The sequence below is a fragment of the Lagopus muta genome, chromosome 12, assembly GCF_023343835.1.
Source record: "Lagopus muta isolate bLagMut1 chromosome 12, bLagMut1 primary, whole genome shotgun sequence".
Classification (NCBI taxonomy): Eukaryota; Metazoa; Chordata; class Aves; order Galliformes; family Phasianidae; genus Lagopus; species Lagopus muta.
The window spans coordinates 18,094,397-18,117,037 of NC_064444.1; the positions used below are offsets into that span (position 1 = coordinate 18,094,397).

At 50.3% G+C, this 22,641-nt stretch overlaps 1 protein-coding gene across 1 annotated transcript in view; it reads left to right on the top strand.

Moving 5' to 3' along the window:
• The window catches only part of HYDIN (HYDIN axonemal central pair apparatus protein), a 113,036-nt gene that overhangs the window by 39,052 nt on the left and 51,343 nt on the right, over window positions 1-22,641 (top strand). Inside the window, exons 11-19 of the mRNA XM_048958484.1 lie at window positions 2,975-3,074; window positions 6,760-6,878; window positions 8,023-8,246; window positions 11,018-11,085; window positions 13,032-13,267; window positions 14,613-14,713; window positions 15,939-16,074; window positions 16,663-16,827; window positions 19,433-19,585. Of these exons, the coding sequence (XP_048814441.1) occupies window positions 2,975-3,074; window positions 6,760-6,878; window positions 8,023-8,246; window positions 11,018-11,085; window positions 13,032-13,267; window positions 14,613-14,713; window positions 15,939-16,074; window positions 16,663-16,827; window positions 19,433-19,585 (1,302 nt within the window). The remainder of the gene's footprint in view (window positions 1-2,974; window positions 3,075-6,759; window positions 6,879-8,022; window positions 8,247-11,017; window positions 11,086-13,031; window positions 13,268-14,612; window positions 14,714-15,938; window positions 16,075-16,662; window positions 16,828-19,432; window positions 19,586-22,641) is intronic.

A 22,641-nucleotide genomic window follows, 5' to 3' on the forward strand; every position in this document is an offset into this window, starting at 1 on the left:
CCACCCCGTGTGGTGTATTCTTTCCCCTGTTCAGGGCAAGAGAAAATGAGCCCTGAGAACCAAGTAAGTGTGGGCATTGTTGCTTCAGATCCCTAGGAAGGTTGGTCCAAAGTTGAGAAGATCCATAGGGATTCCTCCAACAGGTACTGAGCTGCAGGGAGCACCTCTGCAAACACAGCCCAGGGCTGGGGGATGGTATGCACCTGTGCTTTCTGGGGCCAGCACTCCTCTGGTGTGTAGCAGGGACCCCAAAGCAGACAAAATGGCTGTCCTCATTGCCTGCCTTTGACACAAAAGTCAGGGTTTAGGGTTGGTGGAAAACATTGCCCAGAGCTTTGTATAGGTTATCCTGTGTCTTAAGGATGTGGTTTGGTGGGCATGATGGGGATGGGTTGATGGTTGGACTGCAGCTCAGCTTTAGATCTCCAGCTTGGATAGAGAATCATTAAGGTTGGAAAAGACTACTCAGATGATCTGGTCCAACCATCAGTCCATCCCCTTGATGTGCACTAAACCACGTCCTTAAGATATAGGATAACCTATAGGAGGCCTCAGGCTATCACCCAGTGTTCTCCTAAGCACCTGGGCGTTACAGCCTTGAAGTGTCGGCCCTTTTTCCTTGCAGACCCTGGGACCACTTTTTGGGAAGCTGAAGGTCATCACCACCCCAAGAGGAGCGTTGGTTGCACCACAGGAGTTGGGATGAGCTGTGCTGTGGGCAAGATCCTTGCTGTGCCTCCACTTCTGTGTGCTGCAAAGCAGGGAGCTGGGATTTGCTGAAATACATCTGTTATGAAGCTCTCCATGAGCTCTTCCCTTTTGTAGCTGCAGTGGCTCCCAGCCCTGTTTCTGAGCTGTCCCTACTTGCTGGCCCTGCACTCAGGTCCCCGTGCACTGTCATGCTCTCCCTGCTGCTGCCTCTGTGTGATATTGCTGGGGCTGTGCTCCAGCCTGGTGCCAGCTCTATTTCTATCACAGATGTACTCACAGTAGAGTTTCTCAAATCCCCAAGTCAGCTAAACTTGCTCAGCTAGAAAACTGCACCGTTGTTAGCAGATACATATTCATCAGGCCAATGGCTTTTTAATTTTCTTCCTTTCCTGCTTAGGTTCATTTTTTTTGCTTATGAATTGTATTGTGCTTGCCTCCATTAACGGGAGATGTATTGCCTCTGTCAACCTTTGAGTAATAACCCAAATGCCCCTGAGTGTCCACAGGGCCGATAAGTCTGGCTGTGGTGCACAGAGCAGACTGGTTAGTACCATCAAGAAGCCATCTGCTGCCTTACACTGGGAGAACCTTGGCTGGTCTGGGTGGATGGAGAGATGCACTCTGATCTTCCCAGGCAGGGCTGGGCTCAGTGAGAGCTTGTTCTGTTCAGCTATAAGCAATACAGCCAGTAATGATGGCATGGTATAAAACCTCACCCTGCTTTTCCAAATATGTTTAAAGCTGGGGAAAGCACTGCAATAGAGAGTGGTTTGGCTGTCATCTTCACAAGAATGATTGAATGGCCTGGCTTGACCTCCTTGGGCAACCTGTTCCAGGGCTTCACCACCCTCTGTGCACCATCATCCCCACAGAGACTCAAGCTGAGAAAGGGCATTCCCAAAGTGGTGGGAAAGCTTGAGGCCTTCAGTGGTACAGGGCTGGCATTGAGCAGGAAGGATGGCACATCCTCTGCCCTGTAACTGGAGTGCAGGGCAGGATGCTCAGTAGTAAGTGGGATGAACCCACTGTAGAGTGGCTCATCCAAGTAGAAGATCCATTCAGGTTAGATACTAGGAAAGCTAGCTCAAGCTTTCACTCCTCACTGCTGTTCGTTCTTCTATCGAAGATCAAACTACCAACACACACAGAGGGTGGTGAGGCACTGGAACAGGTTGCCCAAGGAGGCTGTGGATGCCCCATCCCTGGAGGCGTTCAAGGCCAGGCTGGATGTGGCTCTGGGCAGCCTGGGCTGCTGGTTGGCGACCTGCACACAGCAGGGAGGTTGGAACTCAGTGATCATTGTGGTCTTTTTCAACCCAACCATGGTTGTGATATCCTAATGGCACCATAAGGTTTTATCTTCATCCTATTCCTTGCCGGAGAGAAACACTGCGCCACCTGAGAGGTTCAGGTGGGATATTAGGAACAGTTCCTACTCAGAAAGAGTGGTGAGGCACTGACACAGCTGCCCAGGGAGGTGGGATGTCCTCATCCCTGAGGGTGTCCCAGAGCCATGAGGAAGTGCCACTGAGGTCCAGAGTGGTCACAGGCATGGATCGATGGTTGGACTAGATGGTTGTAGTGGACTTTCCAACCTTAATGACAACCTTAATGACAACCTTAATAAAGATGTAGCACTCATCTTTTGTTCTAGCTCTTTGGGAAGACTCTAAGTCATCCTCTTCTTTCGTTCTTTTCTCATGGTGATGGGGAGGACTTCTTGGTGCTGGACATGGTTCTCTCTGCCATGATGTCCCTGGGCAGGCAGTGTGCAGAGGAGCTGCTCACAGCTGCAGCCCAATAACTCACCGTGTCTCTTTAATTTCCGTGGGAACTGTCCTTTGAGCTGTGAGCACCCAGCCGATGGGAAGTGTTACAGTTATTTAATATTTATGCCTCAGGAGCGCCGGAGGCTCCCATCAGTTCAAGGCTCGTCTGGACAAAGCACTGAGGATGCCCAGCAGCCAGCAGAATCACAGCCCCGCTTTGTTGATAGAAAATAGCTCTGCTCCCTGTCTCCTTCTATAAGCTGCATTTTTTATTCCTTGCAGGGTATCACTGCAGCTAACAAAATGCCTCTGTCGGCCCGTAAAGGTACGGGGTCGGGAACGTTATTGTTTTACAGCCGATAACCAAACTCTCATAAATTTTGTTGATGAACGTTCACTTGCTTTTTGCTGATGCCCAGGTACAGGTTACAGTGTTTGAAACCAAGAAACGTGATGTTTGGAGGTAAACAGCTCACTGTCTGCTTCTGTTTCAGGAAGGAGACGTCTGGCCAAATTCTTCGGCTGAAATTAACGTGATCTTTAAACCCCGAGAAGCCAGGCTCTATCAGCAGACCGTCTACTGCGACATCTCAGGTGGGGCTCCCTGTCCCTCTTCCCTTGTGTGGTGGGGCACCAGCACTCCGTGCCAACCTGGGAGGGTGCTGGTGAAGGGATGAGATATCAAGCCATGGATTTCCCCCCAGCACTGACCCTATAAGGATAAAGAACTCCATAGCAGGACAGCTTCTGGGGACAGGCACTGTGAACACACTGAACAGGTGGTGAGGCACTGGCACAGGTTGCCCAAGGAGGCTGTGGATGCCCCATCCCTGCAGGCATTCAAGGCCAGGCTGGATGTGGCTCTGGGCAGCCCAGGCTGCTGGTTGGTGACCTGCACACAGCAGGGGGTTGAAAAGAGATGAGTACTGTGCTCCTTTTCAACCTAATCTGTTCTATGCTTTTCTGGTTCTATGCGCTGGCAGCAGCTGTGACCAGCCCACCCCAGGTCACCCTCCTTGCCCTTGCAGAGGTGGCAGCTTTGCTGTGCCAGCATAGGCAGGGAGTGCTTGCAGCAAGCTGCATGGTTCAGGTTACGTTGCCCATCCTCCAGGGCTCCACACAGTGCTGGTCAAGATGTTTTCCGGGACAGAAAAGGGAACACTGGGTTTTTCCCCCATCAAAGAGAAAGAGATGGGAGGTAGTGGTCCTCCAGTTCTGGAGGATGCAGCCACTAGCACAGCTGCTTTTCCTCTCGTTGGCTCTCTTAGCTGGCGGATACAAATGTCATGAAACAGATTTTATTTATACAGTAATTGCACGGAGTTTGCTTGGCAAATGCCACCTCCAGTAATTACACAGGGCTTGTGTTAACAAACCATCTTCCTGCCTGCCAGCTGTGGTTGTTAGAGATGTGGAAGGGAAGGATTTACTTACAGCGTTGATCCCAAGGGATGCTTCTGGCTCGGGGATCAGTGCTCCGGCGTTCATTGCTTTGCTGCAGCATCCTCAGAGGTTCCCTTCAGGAGTGGCTGAGAGGTGGGGAAGCTGCTCGTGTGTGGTCCTGGAGCAGCCTGGGTGTTATGGGAATGGAGCTGGGCAGAGGGTTTTGCTCTTGAAACAAGGGTCTGGCTCCTTGGGACCCCTGGAGGGCCCATGGGAGAGCTCAGCTCTTCCTCTGGCTCCCAGAAGGAGGACCTAAAGGTCATTTAAATTATGTGCCTACACCTATTCCTCATAAAACAGAGCACTGTCGAGACAAGCTGTCAGTGTCAAGATCCCTCGGTGCAGAGGGAATCTGAAGAAGCAACAGCGATGCTCAAAAGGGGAGTCAATTAATTTTGCTTCTCATTTCCTCTAAGAAGCTGTGACTGTTCTGTGTGCATTTGCATGCCATCACAAGTCCCCTCGGAGCGTGGTGTGCAGATGGTCGACGCGTCCTTTGCTGGGAATATTTGGAAGCTTGGCCCCAGTGCAGCCCCATGCATGGCACAGCTGAATCTCAAGTGCCTCGGTGGGTCGTGGAGCAAGCACTGGTGGGTCAGGAGATTTGCAGAACCCATCAGCACCACACAGCCTGCAAATCTGGCAGTAACGGAGCGGTTTGAAATTTGCTCTGGGCAAATATTTAAGCTCAGAATGAACCTTTAGTTGTTCATGCAAATAAAACTGTGGTTCTTGAGCTGCTGGAAGGAAGTACACAGAAGGCGAGGTGGTGCTCAGACACACAGATTTTGGTTTTGGATTAATCTATGCTCAGAAGCGTATTGCGTTGCAACTGATTTATGCCAAGAACTCCAAGCTATTCACAGACCCGGGCCCACGGTAGTTGGAGGAACAAAATGGTGGACCTTTTCACCTTGCCTTGTGGTGAAGCTGTCCTACTAAGATCCAGGCTCTCGTTGCACGATATTGGGTGTGGATTTGGGGCTGAGGTCAAAAACGAGGTGCAGCTTCTCCTGCACCCATCCTGTGTGCTCCAGGGCATGGTTTCTGTGGTGGGAGGACTGCATGGTGCAGGTGGAGGTAGAGAGCAGGGTCTTCAGGAAAGGCTGAGGACATTCTGCAGGAGAAGGATCACCATTGATTGGTTTGCTTGCAGTGGCCATGGGATACATCTCTCGGGTGCATGAAAAGCTTCCCAGTTTCATGGACAAAAGCTCATTACTTGAATGAATTTACCATTTCCTAAGAGCTTTGGTGGGTTCAGATGTAGAGGTTTTAATGAAGTTGAAGCCACGCGTGATGCTAGATGGATAAATCTCTTGGCAGCAAACATCCAATGCTGTGTGTTTTACAGTGTCTGTGAGCTAGAAATACGCAGCCCTCCAATTAATGTCTGAGCTGCAAAACGTAACTCTCATCTCTGCCATCAGCTGGCCTTTGGCTGCAGCCATTTGAAAGATGTTGAATTCAACAAAGTTCCATAGCTCTTGCTTTCTGACTTTTATCCAGCATCCTCATCCTGTGGCTGCGAGATCAAAAAGTCAGTTGTCACTCAAAAGGCTGTTCCAGGGGAGTTGTCAAGTTGTGGTGCAGTCACTGCATCGTCGTATCTGGGCTCATCTTTCCTATTGGAAATCACCTAGCATGTTCTGAATAACTATATGGGGCGGTGAGGCACTGCTGCCCAGAGCTGGGGGTGCTCCAGAGCATGGGTGGCTCTGAGCTGGGTGGGCTTTAAGGTCCCTTCCAAGCCAAATGTGCTGTGATAAGATTCTGTGATCACACAAAGAACTTTTGGGGCAAATTTGGGGCCTTTTGGGGCTTTTTTGGGCTCCATTTTGGTGGTTTGGGGGCCTTTTGGGAGCCATTTTGATGGCATTTTAGAGGCATGTTTGAGGCTGTTTATGGTCATTTGGGGCTTTTTGGGGTCCAATTTGGAGCCTTCTGGGGGGCTTTTTAGCCCTTTTGGGTCTCTTTGTGTCCATTTGGGGTGGTTTGGGGGCCTTTTGGGGGCTTTTGAGCCCTTTTGGGGTCTCTTTGTATCCATTTAGGGCATTTCTGGGCTCCATTTTGGTGGTCTTGGGGCTTTTGGGAGCCATTTTGATGGCATTTTTGGGACACGTTTAAGGCTCTTTGTGGCCATTTAGGGGCTTTTTTGGGGTCCAATTTGGGGCCTTTTGGAGCTTTTTAGCCCTTTTGGGGTCTCTGTGTCCATTTAGGACATTTTTGGGCTCCATTTTGGTGGTCTTGGGGCTTTTGGGAGCCATTTTGATGGCATTTTTGGGACACGTTTGAGGCTCTTTGTGGCCATTTAGGGGCTTTTTTGGGATCCAATTTGGGGCAATTCAGGGCCTTTTGGGGCTTTTTAGCCCTTTTGAGGTCTCTTTGTGTCTATTTGGGGTGGTTTTGGGCTCCATTTTGATGGTTTTGGGGGCTTTTGGGGGCCATTTTGATGGCATTTTTGGGACACATTTGAGGCTTTTTGTGTCCATTTTGAGGCTCTTTATGTCTATTTGGGGCTTTTTTGGGGTCCGTTTTGGGGCAATTTGGGGCCTTTTGGGGCTTTTTACCCCTTTTTGAAGGATAGGAATACTTTAGTGTGAAGCTACAGCTCTTGGACTTTCTCTTCCTCCTTGTGTTCCTCATCTTCACACAGAGCAGAACAGGACAGCAGGTGGTTTGGGGGCATTTGGGGGCTTTTGGGGGCCATTTTGATGGCATTTTTGGGACATGTTTTAGGCTTTTTGTGCCCCAAGCCAGCACAGGGATGGGGATCGGAATTGAGGTACTGGGGTAACAAAGGGAATCATTGCACTGAGATGGAAATTCCCCCCAGGCCGTGAGACCAGGCTGCCCCTGCGCATCAGAGGGGAAGGAGAAGGGCCCCGGCTGCGCTTCAGCTTTGACCAGCTGGACATCGGGAAGGTGTTTGTGGGCTCAGCCCACAGCTACGAGGTGAGTGGAGGGAACCCACCTGAGATCTGTTCCCTGCAGAGGAGCTGTGAATGCTAAGTGCTGCCCGCCGTGCTCCTCTTGGTGCTCTGCTGCTTGCACAAACTGCAAAGCATTTCTGTAAACGAGGCCGAGGAACTTGCCATAAATTCGGCATCTGGGCTCTTGCAAAAAAAAAACCACAGAAAGAAAGCAGGGCAACCAAAGGGAGGTAGTAAATGAGGCAATGCATCATGCCAGACGTTTTGAAAAGCGGCGCTGTGGCAGGGAAGGACGCATTGAGGTGTTTTCTTACCAAAATATTTTGCTCTCTATGCATTTTTAATGCTGATTCCTTATTGCTTCTTGCTATATGAATTTATAATTTCCTTTACTTGAGAAGAGATTAATAAGTCAACAATGCTGTTAGTCGGTGCTGTCCTAAGCAGCTGGACTGGAGGTAAACCTCAGCTCAGGGCAGCTCGCTAAGAGTTCACCTCACCATTGTGCAATCTGAATACCTGAATATTTTCAGCAGCAGCAGCAGCTGCAAAATTAAAAAGCAAAGGGCATTTCTATGCTTTTGTCTCAGTTCTCCTGGCAGATTTTGCAAGGGCAGAAGGTAGGGAAAATAAATCCAAAACGCATAGATAAGGGCCTGGAAATGGCAGCGTTTCTCCCAGCGGCAATTGATGGCTTAATTTGCTGCAGGTGGGTTTGGTGGCATAGCAATGCAGCCGAGGCACGCGTGGGCACACTGCGACCAGCACAACAGAGCTGGAGCTCAACGGGCTTTTTAATTATTGTTTTGGATGTGATGGTAAGCTCTTAGGTGATGGCTGTGGCTCTTGAGAACGGGTGAAGTTGTTCTGCACCTCACCCCCATCCTCTCCTCACACTGCTGGTTGGGCAAGGCCCAAGGAACTGATAAACTGATTAAAAAGAAAATAAAAAGAAGTGTAGAATCATTCTATTTCTATGGAACCATCACTGCTTGGCGTGAAGAAACCCAAAGGCAGAATTTGTTGTATTTCCATTGGCTTCCACTGGGCAGCAGCACACCGCATCTTCTGCCTCTTAGCGATGTTAATTGTGAAATTAGCAAAAAACAGCTCGTTCCTTTTGTAGGAAGATTCCTCAAGCGTTTCTTTTTTTCTCTCTGCTGCAGGCGGTCCTGTTTAACAAAGGAGCCATCGATGCTCTCTTCCACGTGGTGCCTCCAAGCACAGCGCTGGGCTCCTGCTTTGCCTTCGTTCCCCGCGAGGGCCTGGTCCCACCGGGGGGCCTGCAGCACATCCACATCTCCTTCTGCTCCACCATCCTGGGGCAGTTCACCGAGGAGATTGGGGTCAGCGTGCACGGCTGCCCCCAGCCCGTCACCTTGACTGTCAGGTGAGGTGGGCACTTGATGCCTTGGGGTGATCCCAGCATCCCTGGAGGCGTTCAGGAACCTTGGAGACGTGGCACTGAGGGATGCGGGGGGATTGGTGGTAGGTGGGTGGTTGGGCTGGATGAGCCAAGAGGTCTTTTCCAACTTATGGTGCTCAGAACCAGGCTACTATGCAAGCTTGTCCCAGGTGGTCCCTCCCATCGGCTGCGATGGGGTGGTGGAGGCTGGAAAGTCAATGCTTGGCGTTGAAGAGCTTTGGGGTGGCTGTACCTCCTCAATAACTCTTGAGAGCCCTACCGCTGGGCTGGGTAATGAGGGAATGAAAGGAATCTGCAGTTGATTTATCAATAAGGTAGGGGAAAATTGATTAAAAAAAAAAAAAAAAGCAAGGTTATTACTTTGGCAGAGCGGTAAGTAGGTCTGTTGACCTCCGGTAGAGGAACAATTACGTTGGGTTTGTGTTTGGAGGGAAAGTGCTGCTTTTTTTGGAAATCAAGAGGGAACATTTCACAATCAAATAATTTATTCTCCTCTGTACCTCCCCCCAAAATTGGTCATGGGATGTTATTGCATAAGCAGCTTTCTCCTTGAGCAAAGGCAGATTTTGCTCGGAAAGACGTGCTTATCACAGGTAGAATACAATTTTATTGTCTTGTGCCCACTGCCTTTGCCCTGCCATGGCCACGTTCCTCGAGAAGATGGTTATCCATGGGTTTCATTGCCTTCTGGTTTTCCCCCACCAAATGAAATGGTTTGGTTTCTCCACTGGCTCCCAGAACTTCTCTCCCAATGTCAGCTCTTTGTGGTCCCTCCCTCAGCTCGGTGCAGGCCTTGTTTCTCAATCAAACAGAGCTGTTCTTCCTGCTTTTGTTCCCCAATGCTTGAACTCCTGATTCCTGGATGGTGGCTCCTTTGCAGCCCATCTGATGTTACATCCCCATCTGCAGTATAATTCCCAGTGCAATCTACTCCTTGGAGATGGCATCTGCCTCCTTGATCCCCTTTCGTTCAAAGTTCCCTCTCTAGCCCTTATCTTTCGCCCTCCAGCCCCAAAACTCCTTTGAGATGCCAGCTCGAGGTGCACCTCTGCTTCAGGGGGATTTGTGGCCTGGATTTTTAGTTCTCCATGGAGAGAATTCTCAGTTCTTGGGGGAGATCTGCCTGGTGGGACACGGGGCTGCTAAGGAAGGAACAAGGATGAGAGCTCATGTGGTTTCTCTCTCACCTGATGTTATCCCTCTTGTTCCGCATTGACCCCACTCTTCCTATGCACGCACATTAAATAATGCTACTGTAAGACAAAATGTGGCCAAAACCACTGCCTCCCTCTATTTCCTGCAAGCTGCACTGTTATCAGCTGTTGCCCAAGTTGCTTGGGGTTGGCTGCTTGCCTGAGCCTTCTGGGCAGCTGCTCAGGTTTAGCTTGAGCACAGGCACAGCTCACTCAGCAGGAATGGAAGCCTGGCAAGGCTCGTCCCTGGCAGCTCCCAGCATCATCCCCAGCTGTGCCTGGCTTGGAGGTAGTTTTCCATCGTCTCCTGGCATGGGCTGTGATGGGAAGCATTGTCTGTTGCAAGTAAGCCGGGCTGGCTTGGGAGGTTAGGGCTGATTATGTGAGGTCCTTGGGGAGGGATCTTGAAAAGCAGCAGGGATTTGGACCTGGATTATTCTCAGGATCTAACTCAGTTCCGAGGAATCAAACGTGAGCCTTGGGTTGGAATGCCTGAAAGTCCATTCTTTTTGATTACCTGATCAAAAGATGCCTAAGCCCACAGGAGATTCTTATTTGGATGCCAACCTGAACACTTGTTTCTTTGGTATTTAGAAAGGGTTGGAGAGAATGGAGGACCAGAGATGGAGGCAGGTCCCCCCTGTTGGGCTCATGTACAACACAGGCACGATGGCAGTCCTGTGGATAAAACTAGAAAGCACCTTTCTCTGTAATATAATTAAAAGACAGCAGGTATTGATTGGCTCCAGCCATGACATAAGTGAATGGATGTGGTGCAGCTACAGATGGTGATTTCAGTGGGTGATGTTTGAAGTCTGCAGCCGGCTGCTGGACTGTGAGGGTAGGGAGGAAGGTGAGCTGGGCTCAGGACACCCACACTTGGTGGTGTAAGGCACACGGTGCTTGTGGATGTGTCTGCTGGTGCCCTGGTGACGAGCAGATGCTTTTCTCTACAATCCAGCTATCCAGTGTAAAGAATGTTTGCTGTTCTGCTGGTGAGCAGTGGGTGTGTGGGGCTTCCCTGTATTCATGCCTCAAAATCCTGTGTCTTGTGATCAAGGTCCTTTGAGGAAAGGATGTCCATCTAGTCCACGGAAACACCAGTTCCAGCCAGAAGTAGGAGACTTGCAGGGGGAAAGTCAGGTTCAAATAGTGATTCCACTTCATTTGTGTGGACACCTCTGAGCTCTTGTGGTGTGGGTGGGAGAAATGGAGGCACAGAGCCATCACTTCTTCAGGGTCCTTACCAGACCTGATGATGGTTCTCCTTTGGCTGCCTCCTGTCCACCCGGATCATGGACTCATAGAATGGTTTGGGTTGGAAGGGACCCTTAAAGGCCATCTGCTTCCACTCCCTGCAACAAACAGGGACGCCCACAGCTCCTCCAGGTGCTCAGAACCCCATCCAGCCTGACCGTGGGTATCTGCAGGGGCAGGGCACCCACCACAGATGCCGTACTGAACACAGGGGCGATGAGAACCAAACCCCTTACTCTTCCCTTTAACCAACCAATGCCCTCTGCCTGTCCTTTGTCCAAACAGAGGCTGTGTCATCGGGCCAACCTTCCACTTTGATGTACCTTCCCTCCACTTCGGCGACGTCCCCTTTGGTGAGTGCACCCCGGGTTTGGTTTGCCAACCTGTGTGTTGCAAGCTAACACAAGAGCATCTGTCACATCCCTCCCTTGGGGTGTTAAAACCAGGGGCTGCTGGCTGCTTCAGCTGCATCGTGCTGTTAATATCACACACGTGTTGTGTTATAACCCAAAGCTGCCAGTCTTCAGGAGCACAGTGAACACGAAAGTCTGCGTGCTGGGATTGCCCAGGAGCTGGGAGCTGGGACCATTTGCCAGCTCTTCCCTGTCACTTTCATGGGAGAAATCAGTGTGCTGTAAGGACACCCTGCTGTCCTTGAGGACCCACATCACCCAGCATTCCCAGAGATGGGGCTCCTGCCCCTCTGCTGGCACAGCCCCTGCCTGAGCATCCACAGCTCCCATTGAAATGCAGATTCGGACGCCGCAGCTCAACCTCACAGAAGGCTTTTTACTGAGAGGATCTGAAGTTTAAATGTGAAATCAATTGTGGATTGATTGAAGGGCCATTATCATTCTGTTCCCAGGATGCCTCTGTTTGGTTTTATGTTGGCTTTTTTTTCATAGACTTTTTAAGAAAACTCAGTACATTTTTGAGCTGCTTTCTCCTCTCCCTACATCACCATCTCTCACTTTATTTCCTTCGGAGCAAATGAAACAAGAAGCGCACCCAGCAGAAATACGGTTATGTAATACAGGGTTCATCCTATGTAATCTGAGTTTATTAATGCGGTGTTTCCAGCTGAAGAAGGTGGCATTTCTATTTCTTGCTTCTAACTGCACTGCGTCTGGCAGCTTTGAGTCCTGGGCAGGCTGTTTGTCCCTTTTGCACTCCTCCTTGCTTCTGGAGGTGGCACTTGGCACTGCTGATAGGAATGCACTCTGCTCTCCCTGCGTTTGGTCTTTTTTACCTGCCTGGACCCACTGCTCCATGTGGACAGGCAGCACTGAGCTGCTGATGTAAACCTGCACAGGTAGCGATCAAAGCCTGCGTAGATGCCCTGTCCCCATTTGTTAGCTGAGGCAAAATATATTTTCTGCTCAGTTTTAAGCATTCAGGCTTGAAAGCAGGCTGAGGGTTGTTATGTGCTCAATCCGCTTGCCTCAAAATAGGAGGTGCTTTCATAGGAGCTCCTGCTCCAGCTGCATGCAGGTGTCCTGTAAGACCTGTGCTACCTTGCCAGCCCTGTGTGAATGCAGCTCAGCCCAAAGTTGCTGCTGGCTGGTGCTGAACCTGTTCTTTGGGGGCTGGTCTTAGTCCATATAGATAATCCAGTTGTGATGGGATCCGTGGTAGAAATGGAAGGTCCAGTGATGCAGCTGAGCTAGCATGCCTAGCTGCCATGCCAACTGCCACCAACCTCAGCTGCTAATAGAAGGGAAACACCGCAGGAGTGTTGCATTTGCAGTGATCAGCTACAGGAACCTTGCTTCTGTCCTTGAGACTGCAGAGCACAGTGTGTGCATTGAGCACATTATAAATGCAGGTGCTGCAATAGACAGCAGTGTGACAGCACGGGCACAACCACGTGGAGGAAGGCATAGTTTGCAGTGAGTAGCTGGAATGCTGCTTTGCACAGTGCTGTAGTTCCCAATTTAATCCTTTCTTTTTCTTTACATATACTTTCTTTATTCTTACTGTGGATGCTCCTCAGTGGCAGCGTGCTGCTCTGATGGGTTGGAGGTGTGGGATGTTTGATGTTTGCATGAGTTTGAGATAGCGTTCGGCCTGAGATGTGGAATTTCATTGCTTGAATTTGCAGAATAAACAACTTGGTCTGTGTGGATGAATGCAGTAAATGAGAAGCAACGGGCACTGTGTAAGGATAGGGGCAGAGCTCCTTGCAGTTAGAGAAGAAGCCCATGGTGATGGGCAGCCTGATTCCAAGCCCAGGCTTTTCTAACAGGATATTCCCAGCAGGAATCGAGATGTAACCGGGCATAAATTCATACTTTCATAGGCTTTCCCCACACCTTGTCGTGTCGCCTCAGCAACACCTCCTTGGTGCCCATGACGTTCAGCCTCCGCGTTCCTGGCGATGGCTCCGGAGCCCCCAGCGTGAGCAGCTCTGCCCAGGTGTTGGACAACACTCATCTCTCCTGGAGGATGGGGCTTCCAGCTCACCCCAAGCCCACCGAATTCACTGTGATGCCCTGCAGGGGGACCATTCGTGCCCAGGGGACACAGGATGTGCAGGTGTGGAGCGTGCTACTGTGCTGACCATGGGAGGGCTTAGCACTACTATGTTAGAATCAAAGGATGGCCGTGGTTGGAAGGGACCTCAAAGCCCATCCAGTTCCGTGGGCTGGATGCCCCCACCAGCTCAGGCTGCCCAGGCCTCACCAATGGCCTTGGGAAACCTCCAGGAAAGGGGCACTGACAGCTTTTAGCTTTAGAAGGCCACTGTGAGGTCTTCCTCAAAGCCTTGCCTTCTCCAGACTCAACAAGCCCAACTCCCTTAGCCTTTCTACATTGGAGAAGTCCTCCAGCCTCTGAGCGTCTCCATAGCCCCCCTCAAGACCTTCAACAGCTCCTTCTTGAGAGCTCCTTTGAACCACTTCTTTGATTTACGGTGGGCAGAAGATGGCTGTTAGAGAGAAGTCATTGCATAAAAGTTTGCTGCTCTTCTTAGCTTTGCTTCTAATTCCCTGCCAAGCAGGAGCTGCACGGACTGCAGTGATCTCTAATGGGGACAGGAAGAACTGTGGCAGCCACAGGCTGTGCAGCACCTGCTGGGCCATACTTTGCCCTTGTAAAGCTGCACTCCATCTGTTCAAGCCAGCAGATTTCCCCTGGATTTTTTTCTACTGTAGATAAGGTTTAAAATTAAGGGTCTGGTTTTTGTACGGTGTTGTACTGCAGTTAGTCTATTTGTGCTTTAACTTGGTTTGCACAAGCCTTGATAGCTGCAAAGTGTATTTAACAACTTGGCCATCATCAGCAGATTTGTGTTTGTCTTCTGTACGTGGACCAGCATAAAATTAGGCCCAAATCCTCCCTTTCCTTATGGTGGGATGGAGGACCCTGTGCCCAAGGGCATGTCTCACTCCTAGCGCCTGTCTGGGATTAGTTGTCCTGCGTGTTATTTCTGACTGTCTCTCTTGACCTGTGGGTTGCTAAAACACAGATTGCCTTAAAGAGAATTCCTTGGGACTGGACCTTTGTTGTCCTCAGATTCTGGTCCCTTGCCCATTTGGTCCCCAATGGGACATTTCTAGATTGGGAATGCCCACAGCTCCTGATGAGTTTTGACATCCGAGGTTGGTGGAGCAACCATCAGCAAGATTCTGTCCCACCCATCAATCCCAGGTGGTACAGCTTGTATCACACACAGACACAGGCCTTAGGGAGTGATGAGGATATTGTTGTTCTGTCCCTGGAGGTGTTCAAGACCAGGTTGGATGGGGCCCTGGGCAGCCTGGTCTAGTACCCAATCTGGAGGTTGGTGGTCCTGCCTGTGGCAGGGGGGCTGGAACTTGATGGTCCTTGGTGTCCTTTCCAACCCAAGCCATGATATGATTCTGTTGTTCCCTTCTGCCAGGTCACCCTGTGCTCCAACACGGTGAAGCAGTACGAGATGGCACTGGTGGTGGATGTGGACGGTGTTGGCAAGGAGGTGCTGGCACTTCTCCTTACAGCCAGGTATTGGAACTTCCCTTGCAGCTCAGCATCTGTCCTGGGGCTTCCACCACCAGTGAGCTGTTGGGTCGAGCTCCAAACAAGAAGCAAAAGTTAATGAGCTTGTTCTGCCCAGCTGGAGCTAAATCAGCTGTGAGAACAGCAGGGTTTTCAAAGCATTTTGTATGGAAAATGCATTTTGTATGCCCAACAGACGCTGCCCTCAGTGTTTCTCTAAAGGGAACAGTAATTATAGTCATGATTGGCTTGGTCTGTGGTTCATTGAGGAGTATTTCCAAAGTGTCATCTTCCTGCAAGGGGGAGGGTGGGCTTGTGCTGAATGGTGACCAATAGGCATCACTTGGGACCTGCTGCTGGCTGGTGTCTGCGCTGGGTCAAGAAGGCGTAATGAAATGGGAAAGGGCTCATGGCAGAATTGATGAGCAAAAGATAAGGGCAGGATGGGAGAGGAGGGGGAAAGCGGTCCCTGATGTGAAGGGAGAGCTCAGATTTCTCCGCTCTCCTGTTCTTCTGACCAGGCTCTGAGCACCTGATGGAGCTGTGGGTGTCTCTGTCCATTGCAGGGGAGTTGGACCAGATGGCCTTTAAGGGACCCTTCCAACTCAAACCGTTCTGTGGTTCTGTGTTTAGAGCCAAAAGTTATCCTTGTCTCAGCCAAATCCAGTCCTGGTGCGCTGTGCTAAATGTTGGCTGAATTACAGCAGGAATGTAGCTAACCCTGTATACCTCATTAATTGAATGTACTCAGCAACCATAATGATGGTAAGCTGTCGATAAGCCATTGGCATTTTAGGATGATGCCCGTGGAAATAGCCAGGTAGGTTTGTGGTATTTTTGAGGCCGTGGGTCAGAAATGCTCCCTCCATGCTTTTATCTCACTTATCTCTCTTTTATCTCCTGTAAAATGAGTGCAAATGGGAAGAGAATGGGTAGTTACAAGCCCATGGAGTGAAGGAACAAGGTGACCATAGAAGCTAGGAAAGGACCCAGAACAGGATGATGGCTCCTGCCCTCGGTGGCTGTGACAAATGGCCAAATTTGGGGGCAAGGGAGACCAGGGTATGGAAGGAAAGGGAGTTGTTTTTTCTTTTTTAACCAAAGTGCAAAGTTATGTGCCACGCATCTTCGTGAGCCTCCTGAGCAGGAGGTGCCTCCAAGGACTCAACAAATGAACCAATTCTGCCCTCCCTCGGCGTCCCTAACTCCCCTCTGTCCATCTCTATCCTAGGTGCGTGGTTCCCCGTCTGCGGGCGCTCAGCCCCGTGGTGCCCTTTGGGCGCTGCTTCCTCCAGCACCCCTACCAGCGGGCGCTGACCCTGGTGAACGATGGCGACGTTCCTGGATGCTACGCGCTGCTGCCCCAGGTCTGCCTCTGCTCCTCCTCTCCCCAAACCTTCCCAAGGGGCTCCAGCTCTCTTGCTTTGTTCCTTTCTGCTTTCTCCTGTGGGGGCTCTTTAAGCTCCTTGGCTTGGTGACTCAAGCATGTCAGGGTACAGGCTGGTCACCTCAGGGGTCGGTCTTGGGACTGGTGCTCTTCAACATCTTCATCAATGACAGACGATGGCATCGAGTGCAGCCTCAGCAAGTTTGCAGATGGCACCAAGCTGAGCAGTGCAGTCGATGCATTGGAGGGACAGGACAAGGGGGAATGGTTTTAAACTGAGACAGGGGAGGTTTAGGTTGGATATTAGGAGGAAGTTTTTCACACAGGGGGTGGTAAGGCACTGGAACAGGTTGCCCAAGGAGGCTGTGGATGCCCCATCCCTGCAGGCATTCAAGGCCAGGCTGGATGTGGCTCTGGGCAGCCTGGGCTGCTGGTTGGTGACCTGCACACAGCAGGGGGTTGGAACTGGATGAGCGCTGTGGTGCTTTGCAACCCCAGGCCATTCTGTGATTCTGTGATACTATGAAATATCCCTCCAAAATGGTTAGAAGCTGTTTGTCCCACCTAGGAGCATCAGGAGGGTGCTGCTGTGCAGTACTCCAGCCCCGCGCCCTGCGGGATCATCCAGCCCCACAGCTCAGTGCAGGTGCCGGTGACACTGCAGGCCCGGGCGATGGGCGAGCGGCTGACGGTGGCTTCGGTCGCGGTGTTTGGGAGAGAGGGATCCCCACTGGTGAGTCCCAGAGGTGCCCTTTGCGTGGCTCAGGTTGGTGGGGCGCGCTGAGGATTTCTGCGGGTGAATGAGCCATGATGGCTGGGGCGGCAGGAAGCCAAACCTTTGCTTTGCTGGGTGCTCGTGGGCTGCGTGCGGTGCCAAAATCACGGCAGCCTGGATGGGGAGAGTGTGGGCATGGGCTAGATGCTGCCATGTGCCTGAGAGTGTTTGTTTGTCCTGGGGGCGAAGGAGGTGACAGGAGCTCCGCACTGCACCAGGCTGTGTCCCCAGAGATGGTGCATTTACAGGAAGCAATGCAGGAAAAGCGAGCTGGATGTGCTCATACGGCTTTGCTATAGCTCAGGCCCAAAGGAGCACAGGAGTGATACAGCCAGAGTTTCCCAAGCAAAGGGACAGTGCTGACCCAGTCCCAAGTGTTTCTGATGACCTCCACCTTTCCACCATGGAACTCACTGCTCCAAACCCAGCTATGGGCAGGCTTGCCACATAAAACTGGTGTGAGCATGGAATGAAGGGTTGATGGTATTGCTCATGGCATCTGCACTCCTCACATCTCACACAGAGGGAGGTGTTTTTCTACCAAGCTTGGGAATGGATGAGGGAAACTCTTCCTGGACTAAAACCTCCTAAAATTTGTTGTTCGTAGCCACACGTACACGAGAGCAATAACAAAATATAGGCAAAAAAGTCTTGCGTAGTGTCCTGGCTTCACCTAGCTGAGATCTAGAACGAATTTAGCTAATTAAACTTTAATTTAAAATGATATTAACTTTGAAGCAGCTACACTAAAATGTCTCGTCATCCCTCTGAGCGTGAAGTTGGATGTCAGAGGGTTGCTGGGAACCTTAAGCTTTCTGTAACAGAAAGGAAGGTTGACATTTTGAAAGCTGTTTGAGGGATTTAAGCTCTCATTAAAATGAATGGAAGTGATGCTGCTAAATCCCCTAGATGCTGCTGAACGTTTCAACCCAGGCGTTTGTGGTGTAAACCAGTCAACAGGAAGGGCAGGCAGTGCAGGAAGGCAAATTTTGCAGCAAAACCTGACATTTGGCAGAACGTTTTCTTGTAAATACAAGGCACACTTCCCTAAAAGATGAGTTTCTCCCTGTTAGAACGACCCAGTGGTTTTGCTGTTAGCTTCTTTTTTAACTACAGTGTTCTTGCAGAGCTTTTACCCCTGGGTTAACAATTTGTTTCAGCAAATTCAAGAAACTTTTAAATTTCTTGCTTGGAAATGAATTTGTTGTTCTTTTGCCCAAACAGTGAGAATTTCAGTTGGAGAACCCTCACTGACCCTACAGCAGTGCTTGGCACAGGACTGAACTCATGTGTGCCCATTAAGCTGGTCAGCATTGAGCATCATTTACGCTCCAGTTGTTGAATAAGAAGGGAGTTTCTTGCCATCAGGCTAGGTTCCTGCATTTTCTGTAGGACTGCCCTATAGTGTGAGTGTTGATTCACTGTCCCATACTGTGACTCGGGCTGGAAGGGATTTTGAAGGTATCAGGTTCCATTTCTCCACATACATGCTGCACTGATGGCATATCTTAGCCCAGTGCAACACGGCATACAGATCTGGCCCCACTGGAGCAACCACAGTGCGTTCCCACAAAACCAAATAGGAACTTGCTGTTGTCATCTTGAGTCATGCCTTCTGGTGTTGGTATCAAGTCTTTATAGCCTCAGGTGGATCCTCAAACAGCTCCCTCTGCCTGCATCACCGTGCTTCCAGCTCTACTGAACTGGGAACTTGCCTCTTCCAAGAAGTCTATGGATGAAGGGTTCTTTTAATACGAGCCCCCTGTGGTGAGGACATATGCTAGCACACGCTCTAAGTGGTGCCAAACTGTTTTCCAACTCCTCCTTCCTCAACCAGCTCCGGTTTTGAGGTACAGCCTCCCTGCATGATTTCTGGTTCTTACTGCACACAGTCGCCTCCTATCAAGAGGAGAGCGCTGGCTGAGGTGGAGGAGTGGTTCTGACAGCTGTCAATGCCATTTCCCTCTGTCAGACATCATTAAAGGTTTTACATTATGTTTTTCTTGTGGCTGAATCCCGCTCTGTGCCTTCTGGTGAATCACACAGCATCTTGTCAGCGTGGGAGGTTTGTGCATCCGAGTCTTGTTGGGATCTTGGGGACGGGTAAAAGTCAGCAAGGCTGGGTAAATCCTCATTGTTTTAATGATGTGAGAAGGCAGGCTGGTAAAGGGATCTGCATTCCCCTTCCTGGAGCCTATGCCAGTTCTGCAAGAGCGAAACTGTCAGGTCACAGACTGGCAAAGGAGAAAAATGCTGAACGATGTAATTAATAATTAACAGCTGCTATTCCTATAGCACCGGGAGTAAACATAAATACAATTCATAGGCAAGTGTGAACAAATGGAGAAAAGATGGGTTTCTTCACCCCAGTAAAGATCTCTTCTGTCCTTCAGTTGGGATCACCCCAGATCCTCCACTTGTTCCAGGTCTTTTGTGTTGTTACAGCACGAAAAGCTTCAAACAGTCGTAACACTCCCTCAGTCTAGGAGCATTCTGAGCACTGTCTCGTCTTTTTAACTTTTCTTTCTCTTTTGGGGTCTTTTCTACGTGCTTCCTGGAGCAGGAAATCCATTTAGTGAGCACTGGAGAAGGCCCAGTTGTCTACGTGCATCCAAGTAAGCTGAATTTCGGCCGTATCCCAGTTCTGCAAGATGTTTCCCAAACTCTGCACCTCTTCAACCAGGCTGTCATCCCTGCATCGTTCTGGACAGAGATGGTAAGTGATTGCGGGGCTGTTTTCCAACCTATCGTGACTGACCTGTAGCAGCCTGGGACTTGGTCTTACGTGCAGTATTTCCACGTCCCCATCTCAAAGGGAAAATGAAATGTTCTGTGACCTCAGGCAGCTGGCTCTGGTTTATAAGCGATGTTTTTTTGCAGGGTTTTGCATGCTGTCCTTGATTGCATCTGTGCCTGTGATCCCATTGCAATTCCTTCCTTCCTTGTGCAGCTGTACCCTGCGGAGCTTGCAAGGCCTTTCAGAGCCCTAATTTATGGGACTGGGTGATAAATCCACCAGCCTCACGTTCTCCAAGATGCTAAGGCTGCTGTTTCGATCCTCTGCTGGCACACTGCACAGGGCAGCTCCTTCCCCTGCCTCCCATCTAATGGCTCATCTTGAAACTGTGGCTGCTAGCAGTGAGGCTTATAGATCACAGACCCCACTGGAAAGAATGAGCTATTGATTGAAATTTTCACAGCAGCAATGTTACAGGACTGGCAGCTTAACAAACGGAGCGAGATTAAATTAAGGGCCAGTGACAGGGAAGGCGTAAAGCAAGTGTCTTGCTCAGAATAGAAGAGGCAGGTGCTGTAATGGAGATGGCCACGTTGCCCACTTGGTGGTACCCATTTTGTGCAAATCACTGTTCCTCTTAATGCTTTCTTCTTGACTTATGGATGAAAAGAGCAAGCTGAGATGCAGATGAGCTATGTCCCTGCTTTGGGTCAGCTTTGGAGTCAGCCAGGAGAGAGGCAAGCTGGGCTGGAACTGGAAGAAAGATCTCCAAAGCTGTGCATTGAGGTGGAGAACTCTGCTGGCCCTCTAGTTTCAGCAGGGATGGAATTGTTTTCTTCAGAGTGTTTGGTATGATGCCATGTTTTGGGTCTAGGGGAAGAACAGCATTGATAATGCACTAATGTTTCTGGTTGCTGCTAAGCAGTGCTGTACAGAGCCAAGGCTGTTCACAGTGAAGGGCCCAAGTGGCTGAGAAGGAGCAGAATTGGGACAGTTGACTTAAACTGGCCAAAAGGATTTATATTCCATACCATTTGGCATCGTGCAGAAGGAATTTTGAAGAGGGTGGGAATTCATCTCTCTCTTTTGCTGCACAGGAGGCTAGCTGGGCACTGGGGCTTGATTTTTGGTCTTGCCAAAGCTGGAGGGACCATTTCCATGTAGCAGACCGTGCCTTGAAATCACAGAATCACAGAATCACCTGGGTTGGAAGGGACCTCAAGGATCATGTAGTTCCAACCCCCCTGCCTAGCAGGACCACCAAACATACACATTCAGATCAGGTTGCCCAGGACCCCGTCCAACCTGGCCTTAAACACGTCCAAGGACGGGGCATCCGCAACCTCCCTGGGCAGCCCGTTCCATGGCCTAGCCACTCTCCTTGTAAAGAAATGTGACATCAGCCACAAACGTGGGTTATGGCCAGGAATTTGCAGCCTTGTGCTTGCAGTGGGTTGCACCAAAGTCTTCTGAGGATGGCAGAAAGCTGTGTTTTCCCCAGGGTGTGGGTTGCGCATGGCTTTTAGGAGGGGCAGGAAAGGGTTGGAGGAGACTTTGGGAAAGGCGCCTGAAACCTGGCTGTAGGGAAGAGTGTTTATTGCATCAGTAACTTACATGAATTCATGCTCCCCTCAAAATTGCTATATTTTGGTAAACAAAGAAATTGTCATCTATTCATCTAAGGAAACTGAGAGTATTCTGCTGCTCTCATTGGCCAACGAAATTAAAGAAGTGGAGAAGTCTTCAAGGCAATTACGCTCTTACAAGCAAGAGTGACTCAGCTGCATGCTTTTCCCAGAGGACAATGAAAGGGGTTGGTTATTAAATGTTCTGCTTGGCAGCCAGCAGCCAGGCTGTGGCTGTGTCCCTCCTGGCGAGCCCCAAGGCTGAGTGCTGGTGGGGTGAGCTGGGACAGGGGAAGCAGATGGAGGCAAGCAGCTGAGCCAAGTGTGACAAATTGGGCTCTGTTGTCAGTGGCAGCAAGTCCCACACATCAGTTTTGATTTATTATTATTATTTTAAGATTTATTGTAGAACATCCCCTTGGTGGTGCGCTGCGTCTGAAGCTGGACCCAAGCGGTCCGCCTGCCATCTCTTTGCTGCCCTTTGCAGAGTTGGTGCAAAGCTGGAGGATTTCTGGCTGCTGGGGGTTTTTCCTGGTGCTTTTGCTGGGAAGATGGTGTTGCTGTAGTGCCAGGAGCCTGGCTGTCCACGGGAATTGGTTGCCCCTTCAGTTCCTGGATGTCAGACATCTCCAAGCAGTCAGAAGCCATGTAGAATCACAGAGTCATAAGGTTGGAAAAGACCACTCAGATCTGCAGGTCCAAGCCAAGCCCAGCCCACCCCAACCGTGCCCACTAACCATGACCCTCAGTGCCACATCCCCGTGGTTCTTGAGCACCTCCATGCGTGGGCACTCCACCACTTCCCTGTTCCAGTGCCTGACCAGATCTTTGCAGTCAGCAGCAACTGTTCTGCAGCATCACAGCTCTGCCTGGCAGCGATCCCCAGGTAGAGCATCAGCCTGTCCCTGCTCGGTTGACTAGCCTTAAAGAAATGCTGCTTGGGAAGGAGGACAGCTGCATTCTGACTATTGAGTTCTGCTTCCCCTTGGACTTGTGCAAAGCCAGAAGGACCAGAACTCTTAATTAACTGGCTGTTAGTAGTGCGGTGGTTCCCCCGTTGTTTCTTGAGAGCTGCCATCCATCTCCCACGCTCACTGGTGCTGATTACAGACAGATTTTGGCAGCTCTTACTCTCAATGGAAGTCTGTCCTGTGAGGAGCTAATGATCTTGGTGCTAAGCTTCTTGATTAAATGATTGATCCCAACCCTTGCTTAGCGCTCAGGAACTCTGATGTCCAATAGTGCAAGCTCTTACAGGGACAAAAATAGCCACTATCTTTGTCTATTCAGTGCATTACTGCGATTGCATCGTTTCCCAGAGCACTTAGGGAAAAGCAAGAAGCAGGGATGTTATCAGAAGCCAGGCCTTAGACTGGGGATTCCTATAGATGGAATATATGGGGCCACTCA